General features: G+C 47.1%; 1 protein-coding gene across 3 annotated transcripts in view; it reads left to right on the top strand.

Moving 5' to 3' along the window:
* The window catches only part of UTRN (utrophin), a 1,497,630-nt gene that overhangs the window by 1,440,403 nt on the left and 29,936 nt on the right, over positions 1 to 27,291 (top strand). For all 3 annotated transcript variants that reach the window (XM_086927281.1, XM_086927282.1, XM_086927283.1), the window contains one exon: positions 14,664 to 14,756. In XM_086927281.1, the coding sequence (XP_086783407.1) occupies positions 14,664 to 14,756 (93 nt within the window). The remainder of the gene's footprint in view (positions 1 to 14,663; positions 14,757 to 27,291) is intronic.

The raw sequence follows: 27,291 nt of genomic DNA, 5'->3' as shown, positions 1-27,291 counted from the left end.
CATTTGTTGACACCTGCTGTTGTGCTGCTTAAATTGTGTGTTCTGAATCTGTCATACTGTTTAAGTCCCTTCGCTGAGGCTTTGTCCCATAGTGATCTGGGGATCCTATTCTCCGTTTCCCTCTTTTCGTTGAAGTTTATGGCGTGCTGCCATTGTGCACTGACCTTTCTGGTCCTGTGATTTCATTTTGCCCCTGTCTTACGACAGTGAACTCGTACCGTCCTCTTCCTTCATTTTTAAATAATAAGCTTTCGTTTAGAGGTAGCGCCAAGTATTCCGATGCACTAAGAGCACTAAGAGCAACTTTTGCATCCCAATGCATGCAACAAGAAACTTTTAATAGTCACCTCAATGGCCCAGGCCATGTCCTTCGAATGCAAAACTATAGCGATTTTCAGAACAGTTGAATTAGTTTTATTTTAGGAAAGGTCCTATAGGTGCATCAGATACATAGTTGATGGGATGTCCAGCAAGCCTAGTGGCCCAGTCAAAGGACCACACCAAAATGTATCTGTCAGTGCATAAATGAATAATGTCACTCTCAAACCCCAACATCTGTAAAATCCAACACCAACATTTCAAAATACTGATGAAACAATGTAAGGAACCTGCACAAAAAGAAAAACTGATAAGACCCCCAATGACTTGCAAAACGTTATTTGTGTATAAAACATGACCCTGAAAAAAAAGACAAACTATTTCAAAGCTCCATCTACAGTGCAACAAATTTATTTTGTTCACTATTTGCTATAAACAGTGAACTAATCAGCATTGTTTATTTTTTTTGCAAATTTCTCCTTTTGGTTAAACGGTCATAAGAATAGGGGAAGATCGTCTTTGAAAATTAGCAAACATTAAAAATGATCTGATATCAAGTAAGGTAGTGCATTCTTGCAGTGTCGCACATTAATGGACCCCCCTTATGTATTTCAACCAAAATACCTTTTTACTCATCTCTTTCTGTCATCAAGCCTTCTTTTGAAGATCCCATCCCTGCCAAACCACTAAAAACTGTTATCTGTGTACTTGCTACATCATCTTAAAGGCTGTTCAGTTCTTCCAACCCTCATGGTTTACTTCTTTTCCAAAGAAGAATCGTTTAGAAAGGGTGAAATATTGCACACCAAGACCAAATTCCTAAGCAATCTCTTTCTAGGCTGCAGACAAATTTCAGGTCCTAGAGAGTGGTCTTCATTTTCCTCCTGGACTATGCATTGGCTCTTAATCACATCTACAATGAAATTCTCCTGCTCATGCTTTCCACGTATTAGGGATCAGCTGATCCATACTGAGCTGCTTCTCACCGGAGGAGAATGCCAGGCGCCCGTCAATCGATCTGCTTCGGACACCTACCTATATCTCATGTTTTTATTTTTCAATTACATTCGGTATCTACAAGCTTTGCTTTCAGCTGCCATTGCTGTTATCCACCATTCTTCCTAACTTGAATGCGATGAATACAGGATTTCTGCGGCTCCACACACAAACTCCATTAGCTTTTAATCGGGATGAGGATAAATATTCATTAGATCTTATCCATTAATTAGTGACTGATATATTTCATTGCCCTGTTGCTTTTCTGTGCCACAGGCCCTGAAAGCAAATTCCATCTATCACTGCTGGAGAATAATTTAGTGAAGATTTGTCCTGCTCTCACTTAGGACAATATTTGTAGTTGAAATATCTTCATGCTGCTCATGGTGAACATCATATCTAGGAACTTCGGACCCTATACCGTGAGGTGTACCCTTAACCTACATAACGCAAGGAAATGAAGACACATTATTTCTTGAATCTGCATGCTCTAGCTAGTACACGTAGTTTCACCTTCTTGACTTAGTGATTTACACCTTCCACCACGAGCGCCTCATAGGAAAGTGCAGGAAGATTTTACTTTAGTTAGAGCCCCAACTTGTCTTTTATGCTACAGACAAGATGCACTGTAACACTGTGTCAATTACAGATATGGTGGCGACTCCCTTGGAAAGCCACAGAAGAGTGCATTGAAGTAATCTAGGCTGAGACGTGATTGTAGCTATAGCAGTGTGGTGTTGTCAGCTAAATTGATGCAAAGATGTTCTTTAGGCAGTGAAATTGATAGAATCTGTTCTTCACTATTTATTAATACAGCCATTATTGCTGTAATTATTATGGTTTGTTAGGACTGGGTGTGCAGACATGCACTATCTTTTTCTGTGATTTCATTCCCTGCTGCAACCAGGACCTTCTGTGGCTCCGCCGCCTTGGCAAAAGTTGAGGCGAAGATAATAAATGAAATTGAATGTTGACATACTTTGTGCTTTATCGAGCGGATTAAACACTTTAGCCAATTACATAGTGTCTGGGTGTATTGCTGCCCTATTTCATAATTTAATTTTGAAGGTTGACTGGTGTCATCTGAACCCATGTTAAAGCACTTAACACCAGTTTGTTAACTTGAGTATATGAATTGAATCTTAAACCACACCCAGCCTCTATTTTTGAGGAAAGTCTTCATATATGATGTACTGGAGAAATCATTGAGGCGTCTAAACTCCCTTCTTTGATGTAGTATTGTAACATTGTGTCCAACACTGAATCCTTCGAGTTCACTCTCTTGGGGTTGTTGTTTGCAGCAGTCGTGACTTAATTTATCCAAGAGCACAGACTTTCCATGAGCTAACATAAAAGCCACCTACATTATGCCCTTTTAGGTCTTGTCTGCAGACAGCTTTAGCAGGTGGTAGTCAAAGGCATATTCTGTACAGTACAGTAGTGCATAGAGCGGACTTTAAGTCAGCCCTTTGCTCATTGTCTGATAGCTTTATAGTATATCATGGTTCAATGTTCCATTCCTCTCTCTACTTTTCTGGGGCATAGCTTCCTTATAATATTTTGTTTTTTATTGTATGTCTCGTATCCTTCCACTGCTGACATCAGGGACATAATTTTTAATTTGTCTCTTAGCACCTCACGCAAGCATATGGCTTTCCTCCTTCTGTTGTCACGCCTCCCCTGGCAACCCTGCTGTTCCATTTCGCCTCCAGCGCCCCTACCCCCCACAAGTGCTTCACTGAGTTTTTGAAATTTTTTCATTTTTTCACAATTGCTAAGGACATGGCAGCTGCATGCTCTTACCATGCTGCTCGCTGCCCCACTTGTCCGTTGCTCCATCACCTTGCCCCATCTCTCCTTTGCCCCTGCCTTTTTATTGGTCTGTACGTTTTTAGTGTCTTTTTTTCTGGGCATAGTTGTTGTACAAAGCTCTAGAGCCTCTCAATTCTTTCTTTTTGCACTCCCGCACTTAAAAAAAATAAAAATACAGTTTAACATTTCCATCAGTCATCTTGAAACAATAAGGCAAACTTTAAATGGAAATTCCAAAATTGTCACTAGAACATCTGCATGCCTGCGCACGCGTATGGGGCCATCTAGGAATGTTTTTTACTTCATGGCAGTGTCATGGAAAACGAGCATTGGCCATGCCAATAGCTTGGACTTGCATTTTAAAGTTGAATTACTTGGCTTTGCCAATACTTGCTTTCATTCCACATTCCATGTATACAGCGCACAGCTACCACCAACGTTGGTGTCTCGGCGCTAAACAGCAGATACAACAGATAGGAAAGGGGGAGGCACAAACTAAGGTAGGCCGAACAGCCAGGTTTTCAAAGTCTTCCTAAACTTAAGTTCTGACTCAGCCTTATGAAGGTGGTCAGGCATAGAATTCAAAAGGGAATCAGTTCTCACTGAGAAAGCTCGCCCGCCAATCATGGCTTTTGCAAAGCAAGGGATCCAGAGCAATTCCTAATGATTAGATCTCAAGGTCCTGGTCTGGCGATATTTCTGGAGTCTCTGCTTCAGATATCCAGGGCCCCTGTCTCTAGCAGCTCTGTAAGCCAAGGACAGCACCTTAAACTCTATTCTCCTTTTGACTGGGAGCCAGTGGAGTCTACGCAGATGGGGGAAGATATGATGGCGGAGTGGCACGTTTCTAATGAGCCTAGTCGCTGCTTTCTGAATAGTTTGCAGTTTCCTAATCAAGTAGGCTGGGAGACCCCGGTACAGGCTGTTGGTATAGTCAAGCTGAGACGTGACTAGAGCATGAACCACCATGTCCAGCAGCACTAGTATCACACAGCTACCCTGGTCTAAAGATTCACGTATAGTTTCTGCCACTTCCAGCAGGGCAGTCTCTGTGCTGTAGCCCAATCTAAAGCCAGATTGGGAGTCAAGGAGATGGTTGTTAGCCTCCAGAAAGTCAGATAACTGCCTCTGAACTTCCTCCTCTAGGATTTTAGCAGGTGCTGGCAGCAGCGAGATCGGCCTAAAGTTCTTAAGTACAGCTGTGTCCGCATCCTTTTTCTTAAGGATCGACTGGACGTATGCTTTTTTCCAGATGGAAGCATAACTGCACGTTGTCAAAGAAGCATTCCAAATGGGGGTTAAGCAGAGGGGGTAATAGTTTGAAGAATCTATCTGGGCAGGGGTCAAGGGGTGAGCCAGACTTTACTCTGTTCAAATCTCAAAGGGAGGCTTCTGGGCAGAATGGGCGAGATTCGGCCCAAACACTAAAGTGTAATTTTAGCAAAAAGGGGTGACCCTGTGTCCCTCAGAACCTGGGTATATGCGATTCACAAACAAAATGGTTCTGTTGGGTAGAGAAAACAATTCCTTTGGAAGAAGCTGAAAACAGCTCCTAAATGTATAACAAGCAAAACACTCTCTGATATGCAAAGTTTTTATATGTATTAAAAACGAAAACAGAAACAGTATATAGGAATTACTTCAATCCACTATATTACTGGAAAACACTTTCAATTCGTGATTGGTGACAGAAGTGATTTAGGGTGACAAGTGCAATATATAGTGACACTTATATACACAACAAATTATTTACAATATAAACACAAGGGAAAAGGACCGGGGGAGGGTGGGAAACGAGGTATTTTCCATCGTTTTTTAAGGCCAGTCTTTTATAAGTAAAAATTTCAAGGAAAACCAATAGGTTAATGTCCAGGTTCCTGGAGTTTAGCTTGGCCAAGGTAAGCGCGTCGACGTTTCGACCCTGGTTGCGCCCCAGTTGGTGGTCGCGACGGGTCTTTATCAAGACAAAGGGGCTGGAAAGAAAAAGGGGGAGGTGTCAGAGAGGTGCTTGTAAAATACGTCAATAATTGACCTGAGAATTCGGGTTACTTACAAGGGAAAGGTCAGGAGCAGATTTATTCCAGGCGGTCGCCAGTTGGTCGACCTAGATGGAAAAAGAGCCTTTTAGCCACATGAGGCGTTGCCAAAGTTACACCCACATTTCAATCTCACATTAAAAACCTTTATCTTAATTCATAGTATAGAATTAAGTGCTTAAGTGAATTGATTTAAGTCAAGGGAAGTGCCTTCGTGCAATCAACTATAATTTAGAATTAGACGGAACTTAATTATTGCATATCGAATCCTGACAGGGAGATTTAGAGCGATAGTCACTCCGTGGGGCTCTCACATACAATTACACGCAGGGCAGGCTGAGTATGAGCTTACCCTCGAACTGATTAGGAGCGAAAGTCACTCCGTGGGGCTCTCACATTGAAGTACACACGGGGCAGGCAGAGTATGAGCTTACCCTTGAACTGGTGTCCGGCGCGGTATTAATCCGCGATATTATTCAGCCTTCTGCACAACCAGGCCGTTCGTAGGAGAAATCCGAACTGGCGGGTTCAGGCTGGAAACGCTAAGTACACGCGTAACCCGGCAACCCGATTGAGGCTGGAGACTGTATGGCCAATCAGCGGAGAGGCGCAGTCTGGGACGACGTCAAGTACGTCTCCTCGTGGACGCACTGTGCGTCTGTTGCTAAGCAACATCTTGGGTTATGACGAGCCAAGAGTGAGCCAATGATACTGGGGGCGTGATCCCTTGGATCGGTCACCGCTGTTACGATGGATTTAGATGGAATTTCACAGGCATAAACAGTGCACAACGAATTACAAAAATAAAGTCAATCTGCGGAGATTACAAAGCGCACAAGAACACATCATAGGGTCTTGAAAGAAGTGGTTGCCATGGTGTCAATAGCAATAGCACCAATTTTAAACAGTAAGCGAAGATAGTATGCTTGTATAAAACACAGTAACAAACAACCATCTTTAGTGTGTTTTTAAAAACGAAGAAAACAGGGCTACTAATCACACCATAATGGTGTATACATATTACATATTCTATGTTGGTGCAAGTAGCGACATGGGATTGTTGTCATATAAGGAAAAACCAGGTTAGAGTAGGGCCATTTGTCTAGAAGTTTCCTCGTGTTCATTCAATCCTTGACTAACAGTGTTCAGATTATGAATCCATTTACACTCTTTTCTCCCTAGTGTAGCAGACACAGAACCTCCTCTTGGATTCACATTGATTTTTTCTAAGATGCGCCAGCGCAAACTTAAAGGGTCATGGTCATGGGTGAGGAAATGATCTACCATTGGTGCCCCTTGGACCTTACACCGAATCCTGCTCATATGTTGCAATATGCGGGATTTTATTTTTTGTGTCGTCTGTCCTACATAAGGTTTGTTGCAAGGACATAAGATGATGTAAACGACATTGGCAGTGTTGCAGTTGGTCAGAGTGGGCAGGTTATACGTCTTGTTGTTGTAAGTAAAAGATGGTCCATCTATGCACATTGGGCATGCTTTACAGGTTCCACATCTGACATGTCCTTTTATGGCTGGTAGACCCAGGTGATCTCTGAGGGTCGCTGGTTTAGGTGGTTCAAGAAAAGCTTTAACTACATTGTCCTTTATGTTCCTGCCTCTCTTAAATGCAAACAATGGGGTTGCTTCATTTTTTAGTTCAGATGCAACTAGGTTCCAATATTTCTTTACTGTTTTCTTCACCACATTGCTCTTTGTATGGAAGGTGGTGACGCAGACCAGGCCCCCCGTGTCGGGATTTTTAGTTTTTGGAGTCAGCAGTTCTTCCCTCGGGCAGTACCAAGCTCGTTTTTTGGCCCGTTTCAGGAGTCCAACTGGGTAGCCACGGTCACGTAAGCGTTTAGTGAGAGTCTCACATTCATTGAAGAAATCCGTTTTCCTAGTGCAATTGCGCCTGACCCTCAAGTATTGGCCAAAGGGCAAATTGTCTCGGAGATTGCGAGGGTGGTGGGAATCATACTTCAACAAGGTGTTTCTCTCCATCGGTTTTCTGTAGAGATCACATATTATCATTCCCTCTTCTGATTTGAAAGAAAGATCCAGAAAGGCAATATTAGTCTTATCATAGTTCATGGTAAATTGAATATCCGTGCTCCTTGCATTAAGCCAAAGAAAGAAATCTTTTAGGTCAGTTTCAGAACCAGTCCAAATCATAATCACATCATCGATGTAGCGTTTCCATATCGATATTGAGTTAATGAATGGGTTGTTTTCTGTGTAGAGGTGTCGCTCCTCGTATTGGTCCATATATATATTCGCCAGGCTTGGAGCATAGGTGGCTCCCATAGCCACCCCTTTGCATTGTATGTAGAATTGGCGCTGGAACACAAAATAGTTTCGCTTCATAGCAATTTCCAGAAGACCAACTAGGAAAGAGGTAGGTATCCAGTGGGGTGCAGGCCGTTTCTCCAGTACGTCTTTAATACCTTGGATTGCACTCTCTTGAGGTATCGATGTATATAAAGACGCAACGTCTAGTGTCACCATGAATTGTGTGTTTTCATCATATGGCTGACCTTCTAGGAGTTGTATGATGTGCATTGAGTCCCGTACATAAGATTTCGTTTCAGGTACCAGTGGCTGTAAGAAGTGATCGATAAATTGGTTTACCGGCTCTAAGATAGATCCACAGCCAGATATTATTGGTCTTCCTGGTGGGTTATTTAACCCTTTATGGACCTTGGGTAACGTGTAAATGGTTGGAATCCTGGGTTCTTTTTTGATCAAAAAGTCTCTTTCATGCGGACTCAGAAAACCTTTATTTATCCCATCTTCCGCCAGGATCTCGATCAACTTCCTTGTGTCGATGGTTGGATCCCTGGGTATCGGCTGGTAGCTTTCCTTAGCAGCAAGTTGGCGTTTGATTTCCGCAACATAGTCATCCGTATTTTGTAGTACCACTGCTCCCCCCTTGTCAGCTGCCTTGACAATGATCGAAGTGTTTTTGCTAAGATCTTTGAGAGCAAGGGACTCTTCCTTGGTGATGTTGTATCTTATATATTGCCTCTCTTCGATGCTCATCATAACCTCTTGCATTACGATCTGTTCGAATGCCAATATCCGCTGGCTCATACAGTAAGATCCAGGGGTAAACGTGGATGGTGGTCTGAACGGTGTGGCAGCCATCTTGGGGGTGTATTCATTCCTGCCAAAGTAGTACTGTAATCTCACTTTGCGGAAGAATTTTTGTAGCTCTAGTTTTATAGTGAAGGTCGTTTTGGGTATGGAACCATCTCGCAAAATGATGACACCTACGACGGAAATCATACAGAATACTATTGAAATTCATGTGGATCCTGCACCACCAGATGACTCTATCATCAATCTCTCGAACCACCAGATGTCTCCTGCTGAAAGAAGCATTTTGAATAAAGGTTTATCTTTTGTGCCGAGTAATCGACCAGATGCCTTCACTATAAAACTAGAGCTACAAAAATTCTTCCGCAAAGTGAGATTACAGTACTACTTTGGCAGGAATGAACACACCCCCAAGATGGCTGCCACACCGTTCAGACCACCATCCACGTTTACCCCTGGATCTTACTGTATGAGCCAGCGGATATTGGCATTCGAACAGATCGTAATGCAAGAGGTTATGATGAGCATCGAAGAGAGGCAATATATAAGATACAACATCACCAAGGAAGAGTCCCTTGCTCTCAAAGATCTTAGCAAAAACACTTCGATCATTGTCAAGGCAGCTGACAAGGGGGGAGCAGTGGTACTACAAAATACGGATGACTATGTTGCGGAAATCAAACGCCAACTTGCTGCTAAGGAAAGCTACCAGCCGATACCCAGGGATCCAACCATCGACACAAGGAAGTTGATCGAGATCCTGGCGGAAGATGGGATAAATAAAGGTTTTCTGAGTCCGCATGAAAGAGACTTTTTGATCAAAAAAGAACCCAGGATTCCAACCATTTACACGTTACCCAAGGTCCATAAAGGGTTAAATAACCCACCAGGAAGACCAATAATATCTGGCTGTGGATCTATCTTAGAGCCGGTAAACCAATTTATCGATCACTTCTTACAGCCACTGGTACCTGAAACGAAATCTTATGTACGGGACTCAATGCACATCATACAACTCCTAGAAGGTCAGCCATATGATGAAAACACACAATTCATGGTGACACTAGACGTTGCGTCTTTATATACATCGATACCTCAAGAGAGTGCAATCCAAGGTATTAAAGACGTACTGGAGAAACGGCCTGCACCCCACTGGATACCTACCTCTTTCCTAGTTGGTCTTCTGGAAATTGCTATGAAGCGAAACTATTTTGTGTTCCAGCGCCAATTCTACATACAATGCAAAGGGGTGGCTATGGGAGCCACCTATGCTCCAAGCCTGGCGAATATATATATGGACCAATACGAGGAGCGACACCTCTACACAGAAAACAACCCATTCATTAACTCAATATCGATATGGAAACGCTACATCGATGATGTGATTATGATTTGGACTGGTTCTGAAACTGACCTAAAAGATTTCTTTCTTTGGCTTAATGCAAGGAGCACGGATATTCAATTTACCATGAACTATGATAAGACTAATATTGCCTTTCTGGATCTTTCTTTCAAATCAGAAGAGGGAATGATAATATGTGATCTCTACAGAAAACCGATGGAGAGAAACACCTTGTTGAAGTATGATTCCCACCACCCTCGCAATCTCCGAGACAATTTGCCCTTTGGCCAATACTTGAGGGTCAGGCGCAATTGCACTAGGAAAACGGATTTCTTCAATGAATGTGAGACTCTCACTAAACGCTTACGTGACCGTGGCTACCCAGTTGGACTCCTGAAACGGGCCAAAAAACGAGCTTGGCACTGCCCGAGGGAAGAACTGCTGACTCCAAAAACTAAAAATCCCGACACGGGGGGCCTGGTCTGCGTCACCACCTTCCATACAAAGAGCAATGTGGTGAAGAAAACAGTAAAGAAATATTGGAACCTAGTTGCATCTGAACTAAAAAATGAAGCAACCCCATTGTTTGCATTTAAGAGAGGCAGGAACATAAAGGACAATGTAGTTAAAGCTTTTCTTGAACCACCTAAACCAGCGACCCTCAGAGATCACCTGGGTCTACCAGCCATAAAAGGACATGTCAGATGTGGAACCTGTAAAGCATGCCCAATGTGCATAGATGGACCATCTTTTACTTACAACAACAAGACGTATAACCTGCCCACTCTGACCAACTGCAACACTGCCAATGTCGTTTACATCATCTTATGTCCTTGCAACAAACCTTATGTAGGACAGACGACACAAAAAATAAAATCCCGCATATTGCAACATATGAGCAGGATTCGGTGTAAGGTCCAAGGGGCACCAATGGTAGATCATTTCCTCACCCATGACCATGACCCTTTAAGTTTGCGCTGGCGCATCTTAGAAAAAATCAATGTGAATCCAAGAGGAGGTTCTGTGTCTGCTACACTAGGGAGAAAAGAGTGTAAATGGATTCATAATCTGAACACTGTTAGTCAAGGATTGAATGAACACGAGGAAACTTCTAGACAAATGGCCCTACTCTAACCTGGTTTTTCCTTATATGACAACAATCCCATGTCGCTACTTGCACCAACATAGAATATGTAATATGTATACACCATTATGGTGTGATTAGTAGCCCTGTTTTCTTCGTTTTTAAAAACACACTAAAGATGGTTGTTTGTTACTGTGTTTTATACAAGCATACTATCTTCGCTTACTGTTTAAAATTGGTGCTATTGCTATTGACACCATGGCAACCACTTCTTTCAAGACCCTATGATGTGTTCTTGTGCGCTTTGTAATCTCCGCAGATTGACTTTATTTTTGTAATTCGTTGTGCACTGTTTATGCCTGTGAAATTCCATCTAAATCCATCGTAACAGCGGTCACCGATCCAAGGGATCACGCCCCCAGTATCATTGGCTCACTCTTGGCTCGTCATAACCCAAGATGTTGCTTAGCAACAGACGCACAGTGCGTCCACGAGGAGACGTACTTGACGTCGTCCCAGACTGCGCCTCTCCGCTGATTGGCCATACAGTCTCCAGCCTCAATCGGGTTGCCGGGTTACGCGTGTACTTAGCGTTTCCAGCCTGAACCCGCCAGTTCGGATTTCTCCTACGAACGGCCTGGTTGTGCAGAAGGCTGAATAATATCGCGGATTAATACCGCGCCGGACACCAGTTCAAGGGTAAGCTCATACTCTGCCTGCCCCGTGTGTACTTCAATGTGAGAGCCCCACGGAGTGACTTTCGCTCCTAATCAGTTCGAGGGTAAGCTCATACTCAGCCTGCCCTGCGTGTAATTGTATGTGAGAGCCCCACGGAGTGACTATCGCTCTAAATCTCCCTGTCAGGATTCGATATGCAATAATTAAGTTCCGTCTAATTCTAAATTATAGTTGATTGCACGAAGGCACTTCCCTTGACTTAAATCAATTCACTTAAGCACTTAATTCTATACTATGAATTAAGATAAAGGTTTTTAATGTGAGATTGAAATGTGGGTGTAACTTTGGCAACGCCTCATGTGGCTAAAAGGCTCTTTTTCCATCTAGGTCGACCAACTGGCGACCGCCTGGAATAAATCTGCTCCTGACCTTTCCCTTGTAAGTAACCCGAATTCTCAGGTCAATTATTGACGTATTTTACAAGCACCTCTCTGACACCTCCCCCTTTTTCTTTCCAGCTCCTTTGTCTTGATAAAGACCCGTCGCGACCACCAACTGGGGCGCAACCAGGGTCGAAACGTCGACGCGCTTACCTTGGCCAAGCTAAACTCCAGGAACCTGGACATTAACCTATTGGTTTTCCTTGGAATTTTTACTTATAAAAGACTGGCCTTAAAAAACGATGGAAAATACCTCGTTTCCCACCCTCCCCCGGTCCTTTTCCCTTGTGTTTATATTGTAAATAATTTGTTGTGTATATAAGTGTCACTATATATTGCACTTGTCACCCTAAATCACTTCTGTCACCAATCACGAATTGAAAGTGTTTTCCAGTAATATAGTGGATTGAAGTAATTCCTATATACTGTTTCTGTTTTCGTTTTTAATACATATAAAAACTTTGCATATCAGAGAGTGTTTTGCTTGTTATACATTTAGGAGCTGTTTTCAGCTTCTTCCAAAGGAATTCTTTTCTCTACCCAACAGAACCATTTTGTTTGTGAATCAAACACTGAAGTGGACAGGAGATGGAAAAGTCATGGTAGGAGACCACGTCATGGTGAAAGAGGAATAAATAGCTTGAACCTAGTCTTGGAAGAAAGTAGATACGTTATCACATAGAGTGGCAGAAGGAGCAATGGTACTCTTCATAATTTGCGGCTTCATGAAGCCCTGCACAATCTTAAAGACTTCCTTAGAGGCGTTATCAGAAGCCTTAATTTGGTTGGCAACGTAATTGCTGATGGTATTGCATTTGAGCCCAGGGAATTATTTTAGCGCTGCTTTGTAGACAAACTTGGCCTCTGAATTGTAGGTTTTCCGCCAGGAACGCTCTAGCTTCTTACATGAGCTTTTCTCCAAACTGAGTTCTGTAGTAAACCAAGGAGCAGAGGGCTTATTCCTGGCCAATTTAATGGTTTTGGTCGGAGCAATTGTATCAAGGGCTGAGGTGACCCAGCAATTAAAAGTAGATGCATAATTGCTGGGATCACCTGTAAGCTGAGGGGGGGCACTATGTAGAACTGGACATATGGACACGAGAGAGACTTTCCTCCAGTTTCTCCTTTCCTCATACAAAGGCATGGAATTATTGTTCCAGAGAATGCTAAACAGGCTAAAAGGAACTAGCCGGTGGTCAGACCAAGTTAATGGATCATGGAATTCTACTTTCAGTGTGGGATCATTCCACAAAATGACATCCAGCGTGTGGCCAGTCACATGGGTGGGAGCAAATACCATTTGAGTCCGATCTAACCCTCTGAGACTGTCAGCCACCTGTGATGCCAAGAACCAGTTGTCATAGTCCATGTTGACGTTAAAGTCACAGAGGACAGTAAAGTTGGTATGTCTCAGTGATAAATCGACAACAATGTCGCAAAGCTCCAATAGGTGGGCATACACCGAATCAGGGGGTCTATAGACCAAAATTCCCACAATGGAGAACACAGGGGAGGTTTTGATGCAGAAAGACGTCTCCTCAATCAACCCCAAGTTCTCAGTTCTCTTGCAGGGGATCTCCCAACTATCTCTCAGAATAATCGCAAGCCCACCCCCAACCTATTGTCAGCCGGGTTAACTGTGGAAATCTTAAAACCCTCCGGTATAGCCAGGATTATGTCAGGGTTGGTACTCTCTCTTTCATCAATGATATATCAACTATCTTTAGTATGCTGTTTAGAAGTTTTGATTTGAGGTCACAGTTCTCAATCTCAATTAAATGGCTATGCTTTTCAGTATTGTTTCACTAGCTGATTTTTTGTACAAAGGATTTGAAAACAGATTTGATGGTAACTAGAATAATTATCAGATATTCTGGCGAAGGCAGTTTATTTGGAATGAGTAGAACTCTTATTCCCCAGAACTTTAAAGATTTCCTTTCAAATTAATGTAAATATAAATGCTCGCTATTTCTTTCAAAACGTATTGGCCCGACCAGACTTTGAGATGGAAAACCTGTGACATAAGAACGTAAAGGTATGTACTCAGTGTCGCACAATTTAGTTGAATATAGAAGTCAGAATTTGAACTTGGGTTTCCTTCAGTGATTAATTTGAGGTGGTAGTTTCTGGTGCTAGGGACTGTCACTTAATTCCCAACTCCTATACTAATGACGATCTGCCCGTTGTGGCACTGTCTGTCTAATTTTGAGATAAGCACAAAAGCTGTTTAATAATTCCATGTACATTGAATATGAATAATACCTACTGCTCACCCCATTATGTATAGTTTTGGGTGGCCTGGAATTGTCTGAATGGTCACGCCTGTAGGAGTGAGATTACTAGTAGCTGTATCGGTACCTCCAGTGAAGCGCTGGCACGGACACGGTGTGGCACCACCTGCAGTGGTCTCATGAGAAGGACCCTGACACTTTTTCTTTTGTTTTCACAAATTAAGCACTGGCTCTCCTCGTGCCAAAGTCAGCAACAACCACTCTGCGGCCAAAACAGGTCTTTTCTGTAAGTGTGCGTATGGAAGATCTCAGAAATGAAAGGTTTTTGCCAATTAAGATGATTGAATGCAAATTAAACATTTGTGACATTAACTGGAGAAAAGTGGATGTATGCCTGATAAAGTCTACCATAGAAGTAAAACTCTGGGCAAAAAAAGAAAGCTGAGTGACGAAGAAACAGCATTTTATATATATATATGTGTGTGTGTGTGTATATATATATATCTATATCATGAAGGGATGCGTAAATGTACTACGTACAGGGTGTTTGGCTGGGTCGTACAATAGCTGTTAATATTTAAATCAGTGTGTTGCCTTGTTAAATGATGATGCTCATTATTTCTGTTACAGCCGCAGATGATTTGTTAGCGCCGCCTCACAACACCAGTACAGACCTAACAGACGTCATGGAGCAAATCAACAGCACATTTCCAGTTAGCAATGGTAAGTGTGAATGAAGAGAAAGTTTATTTGCCCATATGCTCCCTCTCTCCTCGCTACTTCCTACCCACTCTTTAGTTCGTCCCTTGACCCCCATTACAACTTTATTTCCTCGCTTTCAGAATTGTGCTTATTTTATTGATTATTAATTTGCAAAGAAGACACTGCTGGGTGTTACGTCTGCCGCCTTTGCTTGTATCCTAGGTGGAGCAAACATGGGTGTTGCTATCAGTAGTGCAGAAGGTGCAGCACAGCCCAGGACTAGTGGCGTGAGGGGGCTGAAGAGCTCTCACAACAGGGGTGTCTGCTACTACCCCATTAAGGTTGCTGGCGGGGCATTTGTCTTGCATGAATTAGGACCCTTGCTATGCAACTGCATGAGCCATCTGCTGTGTGAAACATTGTTCTGAGTGACCATCTGCCACCTGAAACATGTAGTTGTAAGATCATCTGCTGCGTAAAATGCACAACTGCATAGGTCTTTTACCACCTAAAACACACAACTGCACAAGCCTTCTAGTGGCACCTGCAACATGCAATTGCACAGGCCACTTTCTATGTAAAGCGTGCAACAGTGTGAGTCTTATGGTCCCCAAGACACGCAACTGCACAATCGTCTGCTACCTAAAACACACAACTGCATGAGTCATTTGCGCCTAAAATATGCAATTGCAAGAGACACATGCCACCTAAAACATGCTACTGTAAGAGTCATGTGATACCTAAAATATGCCACTGCAAGAGTCATATGATGCTTAAAACACACAACTGCAAGAGCCATCTCCCATGTCAAACTTGCAACTGCACAGGCTTTCTGCTACCTAAAACATGCAACTGCAAGCGCCACCTGTCACTTAAAACACACAACTGCACAAGCCTACTGCTACCAGAAACACGCTAATGCACAAGCCATCTGCCACCTAAAACACACAACTGAAAGAGCAATCAACTACCTAGAGCATCTGACTAAAAGAGCCATGTGCACCTAAAACACTCTACTGCACAAACCTTATGCTACCTAAAAGACACATCAGTTCAAACATTCTACTAACACACGTCTAAACAAGTTATCTGCTACCAAAAACACTCAACTGCAAGAGCCTACAACTACCTAGAGCATGCAACTTGGAGAGCCACCTGCCACCTAAAAAACTCAATTGCACAAACATTATGCTACCTGAAACACACAACAGATCAATCATTCTACTAACACACATGTCTGAGAAAGCCACCTAAAACACCTAAAACACTCAACTGCAAGAGCCATCAACTACCTAGAGCCTGCAAGTGGAAGAGCCAACTGCCACCTAAAAAACTCAACTGCTCATACCTTCCGCTACCTGAAACACTCAACAGTTCAAGCCTTCTAGATAAAACACACAACTGAATACGCTAGCTTCTCCTTAAAACACTCTGCCACCTAAAATACACAACTGCAAGAGCCATGTGACATGTAAAACATGCAACTGCAAGAGGCATCTGCTACCTAAAATATACAACTGCAAGAGCCATCTGCTGCCTAAAACACACCACTTCAAAAGCCATTTGCCTCCGAAAACACGCAACTGGTCAAGCCTTTTGCTTCCTAGAACACTCAACTGCAAGAGCCATCTACCACCTAAAAACACACTACTGCAAGAGTCATCTACCACCTAAAATACAGACATAGAGCCAATCTACCTGTTCCCATTCCTAGCGAAGGTACTGGAAAAGATCAACAACAATCAGCTCATGACACACCTGGAGCAGAACCAGCTACTCCACACCTTTCAATCCGGCTTCCACAGTAATCACAGCATCAAAACTGTCTTGATCGCAGCCACCGATGACATTCAAATCCTGCTTGACTGAGGAGAAACAGCTGCTTTGATTCTCCCCGAGCTCTTGGCAGCCTTCAACACTGTATCCCACCACACACTGATCGAAATACTCCACCACGTCGGCATTCAGGGGGACGTGCTCAGATGGATCACCTCTTTCCTCTCCAGAAGAACCCAGAGGATCCACCTCTCACCTTTCACCTCTGAACCTAAGGAGAAAACCTCTGGTGTCCCTCAGGGCTCATCCCTCAGCTCAATGCTCTTCAAAGCATATATGACCCCGCTGGTCAACATCGTCAGAGCCTACGGTCTTGACATAATTTCCTACGCAGATGACACCTAACTCATCCGCTCACTCACTGATGACCCTACCACCACCATAGCCAACTCCCACAGATGCATGACAAACATCAGTGACTGGATGAAGAACAACTGCCTGCAGCTAAACACAGACAAGACGGAAGTACTGATCTTTAGCAACACATGTAACGACTCCTGGTGGACCTCAGACCTATGGCCTCACACACATCCTCCAACCATGCTAGAACCTCAGAATCATCATTGACCACAAGCTCCCCATGAAATCGCAGATCAACGCCATCTCCTCCGCCTGCTTCCTCACTCTGCGCATGCTACATAAGATCTTCAAGTGGCTACCCCTACACACGAGACACACCAAAACACATGCCCTCTCTCAGCCGACTGGACTACGGCCCTCAAGACTTGGCTGTTCGATTAGCACACATTTAGTATCTTACTCTCTGCTGCACATAACTCGAACTTGTGCATTTGAAAACGTTGGGAGTCATGCTGGCCTGAAAAACACACATCGCTCGTGGCTTATTCCACGCGTCACCATTTTTTTTGCCCTGCAGTTTTATGTAGTGAACGTATTGGAGCGATTTACATGAGCACCCGTTACATTTCAAGGTCACATTCATATTTTTAGACACAAGGAGATTAAGTAATTTTGCCAAAATCACAGGATATTGAGCTAACGCAGAAGACTTAAACATTGTTTCCCAGTTCAAAGTCGACAGCTTTGGCTGTAATAACACATCAAAACTTCTGCCCTACATACGAATATGAATGACTGTAAAAATAAATCATGAAACTGATCATAAGATCATAAGTATTCTTGACCGAAGTCGAGCGTGAGAACAAATTGTTGAGCAATTGATCTAAACAAATGGGTTGTACTATCCCAATGTTCCTTTTTCAATTGTGAGTCCGGACCAGAAGTGTGTGTCTCTTGCTGCTACAAGTGGCGTGTATTATTGATGGCGTAGCTCTGAAATGCTTGCCCTAGTCCAGTTGTGATCTGTAAACACTTGCACATGGGAGTTCATTGAGTTTATAATAAAATGCCGCCTCGAGCCTCACTTTGCGCAGACATGGTAAATGAAAGGTGATGTTCTGGTGGTATTGACACATATTCTATGTTATTGCAGAGGTTCATGCTTGGGTGCTGCAGGGTACCTCTCTGATGTCGATCACAAGTCCAAACATGACCAACGGGCTGAGTTAGGTTAAGGCCTGTGACATGCCCCATTTTCTTCTCATTTATTTGTTTATTTACTGAGCTTTCCCTTTCAGTGGCCTGTCAGAAAGAATCCACACATTGCCGTGTTTCTCCGTTGAGGAGCTTTCTAGAAACAAACAACATTTAAGTCTAATGAGACTTTGTGATGGTTAGGGGCTAGATGTAGGTCGGTCGGTAACGGCCGAAAATCGGTATTTTCGGCCGTTACCGACCGGTATACATGAATTGGCATGTAGGGGCAGTATTTTACAGATTCGGTAACTTTACCGAATCGGTAAAGTTACCGAATCTGTAAAGTACCGAGTCGGTATTTTTACCGATTCGGTAAATTTCACATGTAGGTGGGACTCTTCTGAGTCCCAAAGGACCTACAAAATCGGTATTTTACCACACAATCCTATTGTGTGGTAAAATACCGATTTCAGGTGTGCATGCACATGTGTGCATGCACACCTAGCCATGTGACAGGCAGACCTGCCCTTAGGGCATGTATGCCTGCCACATGGCACCCAAGCCTGTTTTGGGGGTGCCAGGGGGTGTCAAAGTGACACCCCCTGCACCCTTGTGAATTCGGTATTTACCGATTCGGTAAATACCGAATCGGTAATGCCCATTCATTCCTATGGGCTTCAAAGCCCATAGGAATGAATGGGCATTACCGATTCGGTATTTACCGAATCGGTAAATACCGAATTCATCCGATTCGGTATTCCAGCACATCTGGAATACCTACATATCGGACCCATAGATTTACCGAATTTAAATTACCGAATCGGTAAAATTCGGTAATTTAAATTCAGTAAATCTTTTCTACCTACATCTAGGCCTAAGAGCGTAATCATTTAAATTACCTCTCTTTAGTCATTGGATCTGACCGATGCCTGGCCACGGCTGTCCCCGCTGTAAGCAGGCTGGGACTTGTAGGGACGGGACCTCAACCACCGCCAGGCCTGGGGGCACGTGCTCAAAGTGTGAGCATATGATGTATGAGATGGTGATGGCCCCCTTCCAGTCGTGGCCGGCAAGACGGGCGGGCGAAGGGGGTGGGTGTGGGGGAGCGGTACGGTAATCAAAATAAAATTTAAAACTTACCTTCCCCCCACTGCTTCCTCCGGGTCACGCACCACCGCCTCAGCTCCTGCTGCTCCCGGACGTGCCTGTGTTTAACCTAAGCAGCCTCCCCTAAGCCAATCACAACACTGCAATGACAGCGTTGTGATTGGTGCGGTGCTTGTACTCCAGGGAGCCATTTTCTCTATGTAGGCTGCATGCAGCTAACGTAGAGAAAAAGAGAGAGTGTGCAACTGCGCATGACTGGTTTGGTCGGCCCTGGGGGTAACCAAACAGTCAGCACCCAAGACAGTGGGTAGCCACGCCTCCTCCCCTACACTCGAGCAGGAACCCCCACACACCCGCCCGCCCCCAACCAGGCACTCCAGGCACTTCTGCTTTCTCGCCGTGTGAGAAGCAGAAACATGAAATGGTAGCTTTACCATTTCATGTTTTTGCTTCTCGCACTGCTAGAAACCATTAGGGCGACTCCCCCACGCCCCAATGGAGGAGCCGCCACTGAAGCACACAACTTCATAAGCCTCCTGCAACTTAAAATACACAACTGCATGAACTATGTGCCTTCTCAAACATGCAGCTGAACAAGCCATCTGCCACCTAAAACACGTAACTGCACAAAGCGTCTGCTTCTTAAACACGCTAGAGTATAAGCCTCCTATTTCCTGACACTTGACAGTGACACTGACACTGAACGAGCCCTCTGGCACCAAAAACACGCAAGTGTACAAGCTTTTTCCTACCCAAAACACGCAACTGCAAGAGCCACCTGCCTCCTGAAAGTTTGAGTTTCCCCAAGGGAATTGGGCTCTTCCTGTCTTTGCAGCAGAAGAATTCACAGCAAAAGTTAGCCAAGCTACAGCAAATAAGGAGCAGAAACAGGCGGAATAGAGATATGAGTTACGCAAATAGACTTTCAAAGATCATTAGCAACTGTGCACAACTCTTAAATCAGTCTCTTTATTGATTGAAACTGCCCCAGATCTGGCCTTGTCAGGAACAAATGTAGGGCAAATGAAATGTAAATAAACTAAGACACATTGTAATGTGCTGACATTTTCCTCTTCGGTTTTGATGGGTGTAGACTTGACAGAATTGCCTAACGATTAGTGACTGAACTTTAAGTGCCAATTTCCATTTAATTTCAGGACAGTTCAGCATCTCCTAATGTTTATGGTGTGGATGCGGTTCTGAACTATGCATGCCTCATTAACTGATAGGAAGGCATTTTGTGTAGGTGTTCATAAAAGACACCGTTTGCATTCTGCACTGAATTTTTACCTTGACATTTTTGCAATGTCGGTGTTATTTCCAGCTGCCTGGTAAGTCAGGAATAATATATTAGCACTTAATGGCTGTGAGTTTGTCACTAGTCATTGCTGTTTGCAATGTAATACATTAAATCAAGGCCATATTAGTTAACCTTTTAAAGTGCATTTAATAACGTCACACAAATTTGACGGATGTGGCTTAGTGTAGCATAAAGGGAAAAGTCCTTCCAAAATAACAATACTGTAACTCATTATTTTATTCTGTTTTGCAAGATGGATTCTCATTATATATACTTTCTTTATTAATTCTGGGCCAGACTGATTGAGTTTCATTTTTGTAATCTAAAAGGTATTTTATATAAGTGATAGTTTAAGCTGTTAACACATGAATTACATCTGTCATGAAGTTAACACTGATGCGTGTCTGAAACTGTGTATATACTCAGAATGGGGTACTTGTTCCTATGTGGTAAAGGGATGAGGAAAGGTTGGAATAGATAGCTCTGAGAAGAATCATCCTTATTACGAAGTATTGCCCTCACACACCAAAGCGGTGTCATGCTTGATCATCGGGCGGTTTGCTCCTCGTGGAGCCGGAGCTGCAATGCCCACGGACCCCGAAAGGGCTCTTTAGCAGAGATCTTTTTTATAGATATCAGCCATGATAGTGCGTGCCGGTGTGTGGAGCTTGTGATATCTGGTATGGGTAGTGCAAAAAACTGTATAGGTTTTAATATTCTATTCAGGTCTTCAAGGCAGGCAGGGAGAGGGGTAGATTCAGCTCAACACACCGCATACGAGACTACAGAAACTGCAGTAACCTTGCGGTCCTCTGCCTTGACCTAAGGCACACGTTGGCCTCTTATAGGGGGTTGGTCTATGGATACATATCTGAAAGAGACACGTTAGTGATAGATTCCTTACCTTAGAATATCCCCAGGCGTCAGACTGGATCCGGAAATTTTTGCGTAGCAATACCCCTGCGCGCTGTTAGGCGTCGTCTGCGGCTCCGCGTCCGTCGTCGGCGTCGTGAGCGCCGGGATGACGTCATCGGAGTATATAGACGGCGCCCATGCGCGCTGACGTCAGTTCTTCTTTTTTCCGCGCCAGCTAGCGCAGATCCGGAAGAAGCTCTACCCCCAGTCACTTTTTGACTGAAAACTTTTTGATCTTTTTGATCCTCTACTTAGTCGATTCTCGACTATCGGTGCCAGGGATGCCCGGGTTCAAGCCTTGCTCGAAGTGCGGCCGACTCATGTCGGTCACGGACCCCCATCGCCGGTGCCTGAAGTGCTTAGGCCTCGACCACGACGATCGAACCTGTGACGACTGCCGGGCCCTGACGTCGAAGGCTAGGCGGGAGCGGTCCCGCAAGCGTCTCGAGCTGAGGCAGTCGGCCCCGCGCCGCTCCAGGTCCCGGTCCCGGTCCCACGGGAGGTCGAGGGACAGGTCGCGAGGTCGGAGTCATCGACGCTCCGGGAGTGGTCACCGATCGTCTGGATCCAAGTCCTCAGGTAAGAGGCATGAGAGGTCGGAGCGCCACCATCGGTCCTCCGACCCGCCCCGACGCTCGCTCGATGCGGCCGGGGGTTCGGGCGACACCGCCCACGCGGCTCCGCGGGAGTCGCAAGCGTCGCCGCCTGCCCCACACCTTCGGGTCCCTGGGCACGGCGCGTCGCAGGAGGAGGTCGAGAGGTACCTCATGGCCATGAGGGCCCTCCCTCCTCAGTCGGTTCCCGTGGCGCCTTCGGGCCGATCGGCTCCGTCTGGAGGTCCTTCCGGGTCGGGCGCTTCGGCCCCGACGACGTCGGGTGCTTCGGGCCCGGCGCCGCTGGCGACTTCGGTCCCGGCGCCGCGCGACCTCGCTGGATCCGGCTCCGGATCCGGGACCTCGCCGGTCGACCTTACGACCTCACCGGCGCCGTCCCTTCAGGTGTCGTCCCCGGCAGCCGTAGTGGTTGCCGACCCCAATGCTTCCTACGGTCCGCCTCAGGCGTCGGAGGGGCGCCGCTGGGCGCCGATTCCGTCGGCCGTCGGAGAATTCTATCTCCACGAGGAGGCCCTGGCTGTTCATCCTGGTCTCCAGGAGCTGGGTGACGAGGAGCAATGGGAGGGGTCCGAGGACCCTCTGGCACGTGATTGCCAGTCACATCAGGACTGGACATATGAGCTTGGGGAGGCCAGTGGTATTGACACCTCGCCAGACACTGGATTTACATCGCCCCCGACTGTGGCTTCGGAGGCGGGTTCTGCTTACAGCGTAGTGTTGACGAAGGCAGCTAAGGCCCTAAACCTTGAGCTCCCCGTCGCGGCCGTGAGGACTAATCTCCTCACTGAGGTGCTCAAACAGCAGTCCGGCTCCGCGGAGCCCCTTCTGCCGTTCAATGAGGCCTTGTGTGACGTTCTGCTGGGCACTTGGTCCAAGCCCGCCACAGGTCCCCCTGTGGATAGGAACGTGGCCAGACGCTACCGCCCGGCACCGGGCGACCCTTGCTTTTTGTCCACCCACCCCACCCCCGAGAGCCTGGTCATCCAGGCCTCCACTTCCCAGACCGCATTCCCGACGGCCCCGCCCGATCGGGAATCCAAGAGATATGAGCAGTTCGGGAAGAAGGTCTTCTCGTCTGTGAGCCTAGGGCTCCGGTCAGTCAACACCAACTGTCTCTTGGGCCGCTACACCCACACTCTGTGGGACGCGGTTGCGGAGGTGCTGCCACAATGCTCTGAGGAGGTCAGGGCTAAACTCAGCCAAACCCTTGCGGACGGCCGAGATGCGGCACGATTTTCCATCCGGTGTGGGCTGGATACCACGGACTCACTGGGCAGGGCGATGGCAACGACGGTGGCGGTTCGACGCCACGCCTGGTTGAGGTCCGCCAATTTCTCGGCCGATGTCCAGGCCACTCTCCTGGACATGCCGTTTGATGGCCGTCGCCTCTTCGGCGACAAGGCAGACCATGCGCTGGAACGTTTTAAGGACTCCAGGGCCACGGCCAAGTCCTTGGGCCTTGCGGCCCCACGCCAGCAATCGGGTGCCTTTCGCTCCTTTCGTGGCCACGGAAGGGGCGCCCCACCACGGACCGTCAGCCACGCGCCGCAGAATGTTCAGCAACGCGGTGGCGGCCGTGGGAACCGCCGTGGCGGTGGTCGGGGCCAGCGGCGAGGCCAGTCCACACCTCCCTCAGCAGCCCCCGCCTCAACACCTTCCTAGTCCGAGTTTTCAGGCCCATGTGACGCCTGTGGGAGGCAGGGTTCGCCATCACCTCTCCCACTGGCATACAGTCACTTCGGACAGGTGGGTGCTGCAAATTGTCCGAAGGGGTTTCTCCCTCCCCTTCGAGTCTTCCCCTCCATCCATGCCACCTCAATGCCACCGTGTGTCGGGGGATCACTTGCGACTTCTGCAAGGGGAAGTTTCGGCCCTCTTGGCCAAGAGGGCCATCGAGCGCGTTCCTGGGCCAGAAGTAGGACGTGGCTGTTACTCCCACTACTTTCTGGTACCCAAGAAGGGCAAAGGGGGCCTACGCCCTATCTTGGATCTGCGGAACGTGAACGGCTTCCTCCGTACGGAGAAGTTCAAGATGCTCACTTTGGCTCAGGTCCTGGCTGCCCTGGACCCAGGAGACTGGATGGTAGCGTTGGACTTGCAGGACGCCTATTTCCACATCCCCGTCCTGCCGGCCCACCGGCGTTACCTGCGGTTCACGGTAGGCCACGAGCACTTTCAGTTTACCGTGCTCCCCTTCGGCCTTACCAGCGCCCCACGGGTGTTCACGAAGGTGATGGCGGTGGTCGCAGCCCATCTGCGCAGGCAAGGGGTGTCAGTCTTCCCCTACCTCGACGACTGGTTGTTGAAGGCGGGCTCGCCCCAGACAGTCGTCAGCCACCTCCAGACTACGGCCGACCTCCTGCACTTGCTGGGGTTCTCCATCAATGTGCCGAAGTCACACCTGTGTCCCTCTCAGAAGCTCCCTTTCATCGGAGCGGTTCTCGACTCGGCGCAGTTTCGGGTTTACCCACCCGAGCAGCGGGTTCGGGATATTCAGGCTCTGATTCCTGTCTTCGGGCCGTTATCCCGGGTCTCGGTCAGGTTGACGCTGCGGCTTCTGGGACTGATGGCCTCCTGCATCCTTCTGGTGCGTCACGCCAGGTGGCGGATGCGGGCTCTGCAGTGGGACCTGAAGTTTCAGTGGGCCCAGCATCAGGGCAACCTGTCCGATCATGTCCTGATCTCGGAGGGCACTGCGAGACAACTGCAGTGGTGGCTCACGGACCGCGACTGGGTCAGTGGCAGACCCCTCTCTCTACCCCAGCCGGAGCACGTAGTTGTGACGGACGCGTCCCTCCAGGGCTGGGGAGGCCACATGGGAGAGGCGGAGATCAGAGGCCTCTGGTCTCCGGCGGAGTCCCGGCTCCACATCAACCTTCTGGAGCTGCGGGCGATTCGTCTTGCACTGAAGGCATTCCTCCCCTCTGTCAGGGGGAGCGTGGTGCAAGTGTTCACCGACAACACCACCGCCATGTGGTACTGCAACAAACAGGGCGGTGTGGGGTCGTGGACCCTTTGCCAGGAGGCTCTGCGCCTCTGGCAGTGGCTGGAACATCAGGGCGTGACTCTGGTGGTTCAACACCTGGCAGGTTCTCTGAATGCCAGGGCGGACGAACTCAGCCGCCGGTGCATGATGGATCACGAATGGCGTCTGAACTCGGACGTGGCGCAAGGTCTCTTTCGACAGTGGGGAGAGCCTTGGTTAGATCTATTCGCCACAGAAGAGAACGCGCAATGTCAGCAGTTCTGCGCGTTGGAGTTTCCAAGGCGGCACTCGCTCGGAGACGCTTTTCGTCGCGAGTGGAGCTGCGGCCTGTTGTACGCCTTTCCGCCTATACCACTTCTGCCCAGAGTGCTGAAGAAGATCAAGCGCGACCGGGCCCAGGTTATCCTTGTGGCTCCGGACTGGGCTCGAAGATACTGGTATCCCGAGCTACTCAGCATGTCAGTCGATCCCCCGATTCGTCTGCCTCTTCGGGAGGACCTTCTGTCGCAGCAGCAGGGGACGGTCCTGCACCCGAACCTGTCCAGTCTCCACCTACAAGCTTGGAGATTGAGCGGCGACAGTTGAGGCCATTTGACTTGCCTCCCGAAGTCTGTGACATCATTCTGGCAGCCAGGCGTCCCTCCACTAAGTCGGTATACGCCTGCCGGTGGAATAGATTTGTGGCATGGTGCGCAGCAAAGGCTGTGGATCCCCTCTCTGCACCCCTTTCGGAAGTGCTGCTCTTTCTTCTTTCCCTTGCCCAGCAGGGCTCTGCTCTGGGCACTCTTAAAGGGTATCTCTCTGCTCTTTCAGCCTTCTTGAGGCTACCTGATCAGCCTTCTTTGTTCAAGTCCCCTATAGTGAGTAGATTTCTGAAGGGCATCACACACATGTTCCCTCCTGTTCCCTTCGTGATGCCCCAGTGGGACTTGAACCTTGTTCTCACCTATCTGATGTGTGCTCCCTTTGAGCCACTTCATAACTGTCCTCTTCGCCTCCTTACGCTGAAGACGGCCTTCCTGGTTGCCATCACCTCTGCCAGGAGAGTGAGTGAGCTCCAGGCTCTTTCTTCTTCTCCGCCTTTCCTGTCTGTTCACCCTGATAAGGTGGTGTTGCGTACACGACCTTCCTTTCTGCCCAAGGTTGTCACGGCCTTCCACATCGGGCAGTCCATCACCTTGCCCACCTTCTTTCCGCCTCCGCATCCCTCGAAAGAGGAGGAGAGGCTCCACCGTCTGGATCCAAAACGTGCGCTCTCCTACTACTTGGACCGCACTCGCCAATTCCGGGTGGATGACCAACTCTTCGTTGGTTACGTGGGCGCGAAGAAGGGAAAGGCTGTACACAAGAGGACCATCTCCAGGTGGATCATCTTGTGCATCCAAGCATGCTACTCCATGGCGAGGAAGGAGCCCCCGGCTGGATTGCGGGCTCACTCCACTCGGGCCACGGCAACGACAACTGCCCTGGGCCGCGGTGTCCCCCTGCAGGACATCTGTCAGGCAGCCACGTGGGCCTCGCTGCACACGTTCGCAAGACACTACTGCCTGGACAGTCAAGTCCGGAGGGATGGCTTCTTTGGCCGTTCCGTCCTCCAGGACTTTCTGGTGTGATATTGGTTCGCAGACCCACCACCGCGGGGTTGGTATTGCTGGGGTATCTATTCTAAGGTAAGGAATCTATCACTAACGTGTCTCTTTCAGATGCACAAGTTACTACTTGTGTAACGATATATCTGTAAGAGACATTAGTTAGTGATAGATTCCTTACCGCCCTCCCATCCTCCCCGTTCTGCGAACCGATATTTAGGGTTAAGGTCATCCCCTTTCAGGGCCCTAGTTTCATGGCACCAGTGTTAGTTCTATCATGGCTCTGCGTATCTGGCGCGGAAAAGCTGTGTTATCAGAACTGACGTCAGCGCGCATGGGCGCCGTCTATATACTCCGATGACGTCATCCCGGCGCTCACGACGCCGACGACGGACGCGGAGCCGCAGACGACGCCTAACAGCGCGCAGGGGTATTGCTACGCAAAAATTTCCGGATCCAGTCTGACGCCTGGGGATATTCTAAGGTAAGGAATCTATCACTAACTAATGTCTCTTACAGATATATCGTTACACAAGTAGTAACTTGTGCAATAGTGTGAGCCTAATCCAGGTACTTTTTATCTAATGCTTCACCACTATGAAATGTTACATAGAACTATACTCTGATGCTGACTCTGATTAAGGGTAGGATATTTATTTACTCCTGGTCCTGAAAAAACGCCGTGGATCCCTCCTGGACCAATAGGGCGTGT

The sequence above is a fragment of the Lissotriton vulgaris genome, chromosome 6 (assembly GCF_964263255.1).
Source record: "Lissotriton vulgaris chromosome 6, aLisVul1.2, whole genome shotgun sequence".
NCBI classification, from domain to species: domain Eukaryota; kingdom Metazoa; phylum Chordata; class Amphibia; order Caudata; family Salamandridae; genus Lissotriton; species Lissotriton vulgaris.
Note: the sequence above shows the minus strand (reverse complement) of the source record. Positions and strands in the feature narration are given on the sequence as shown.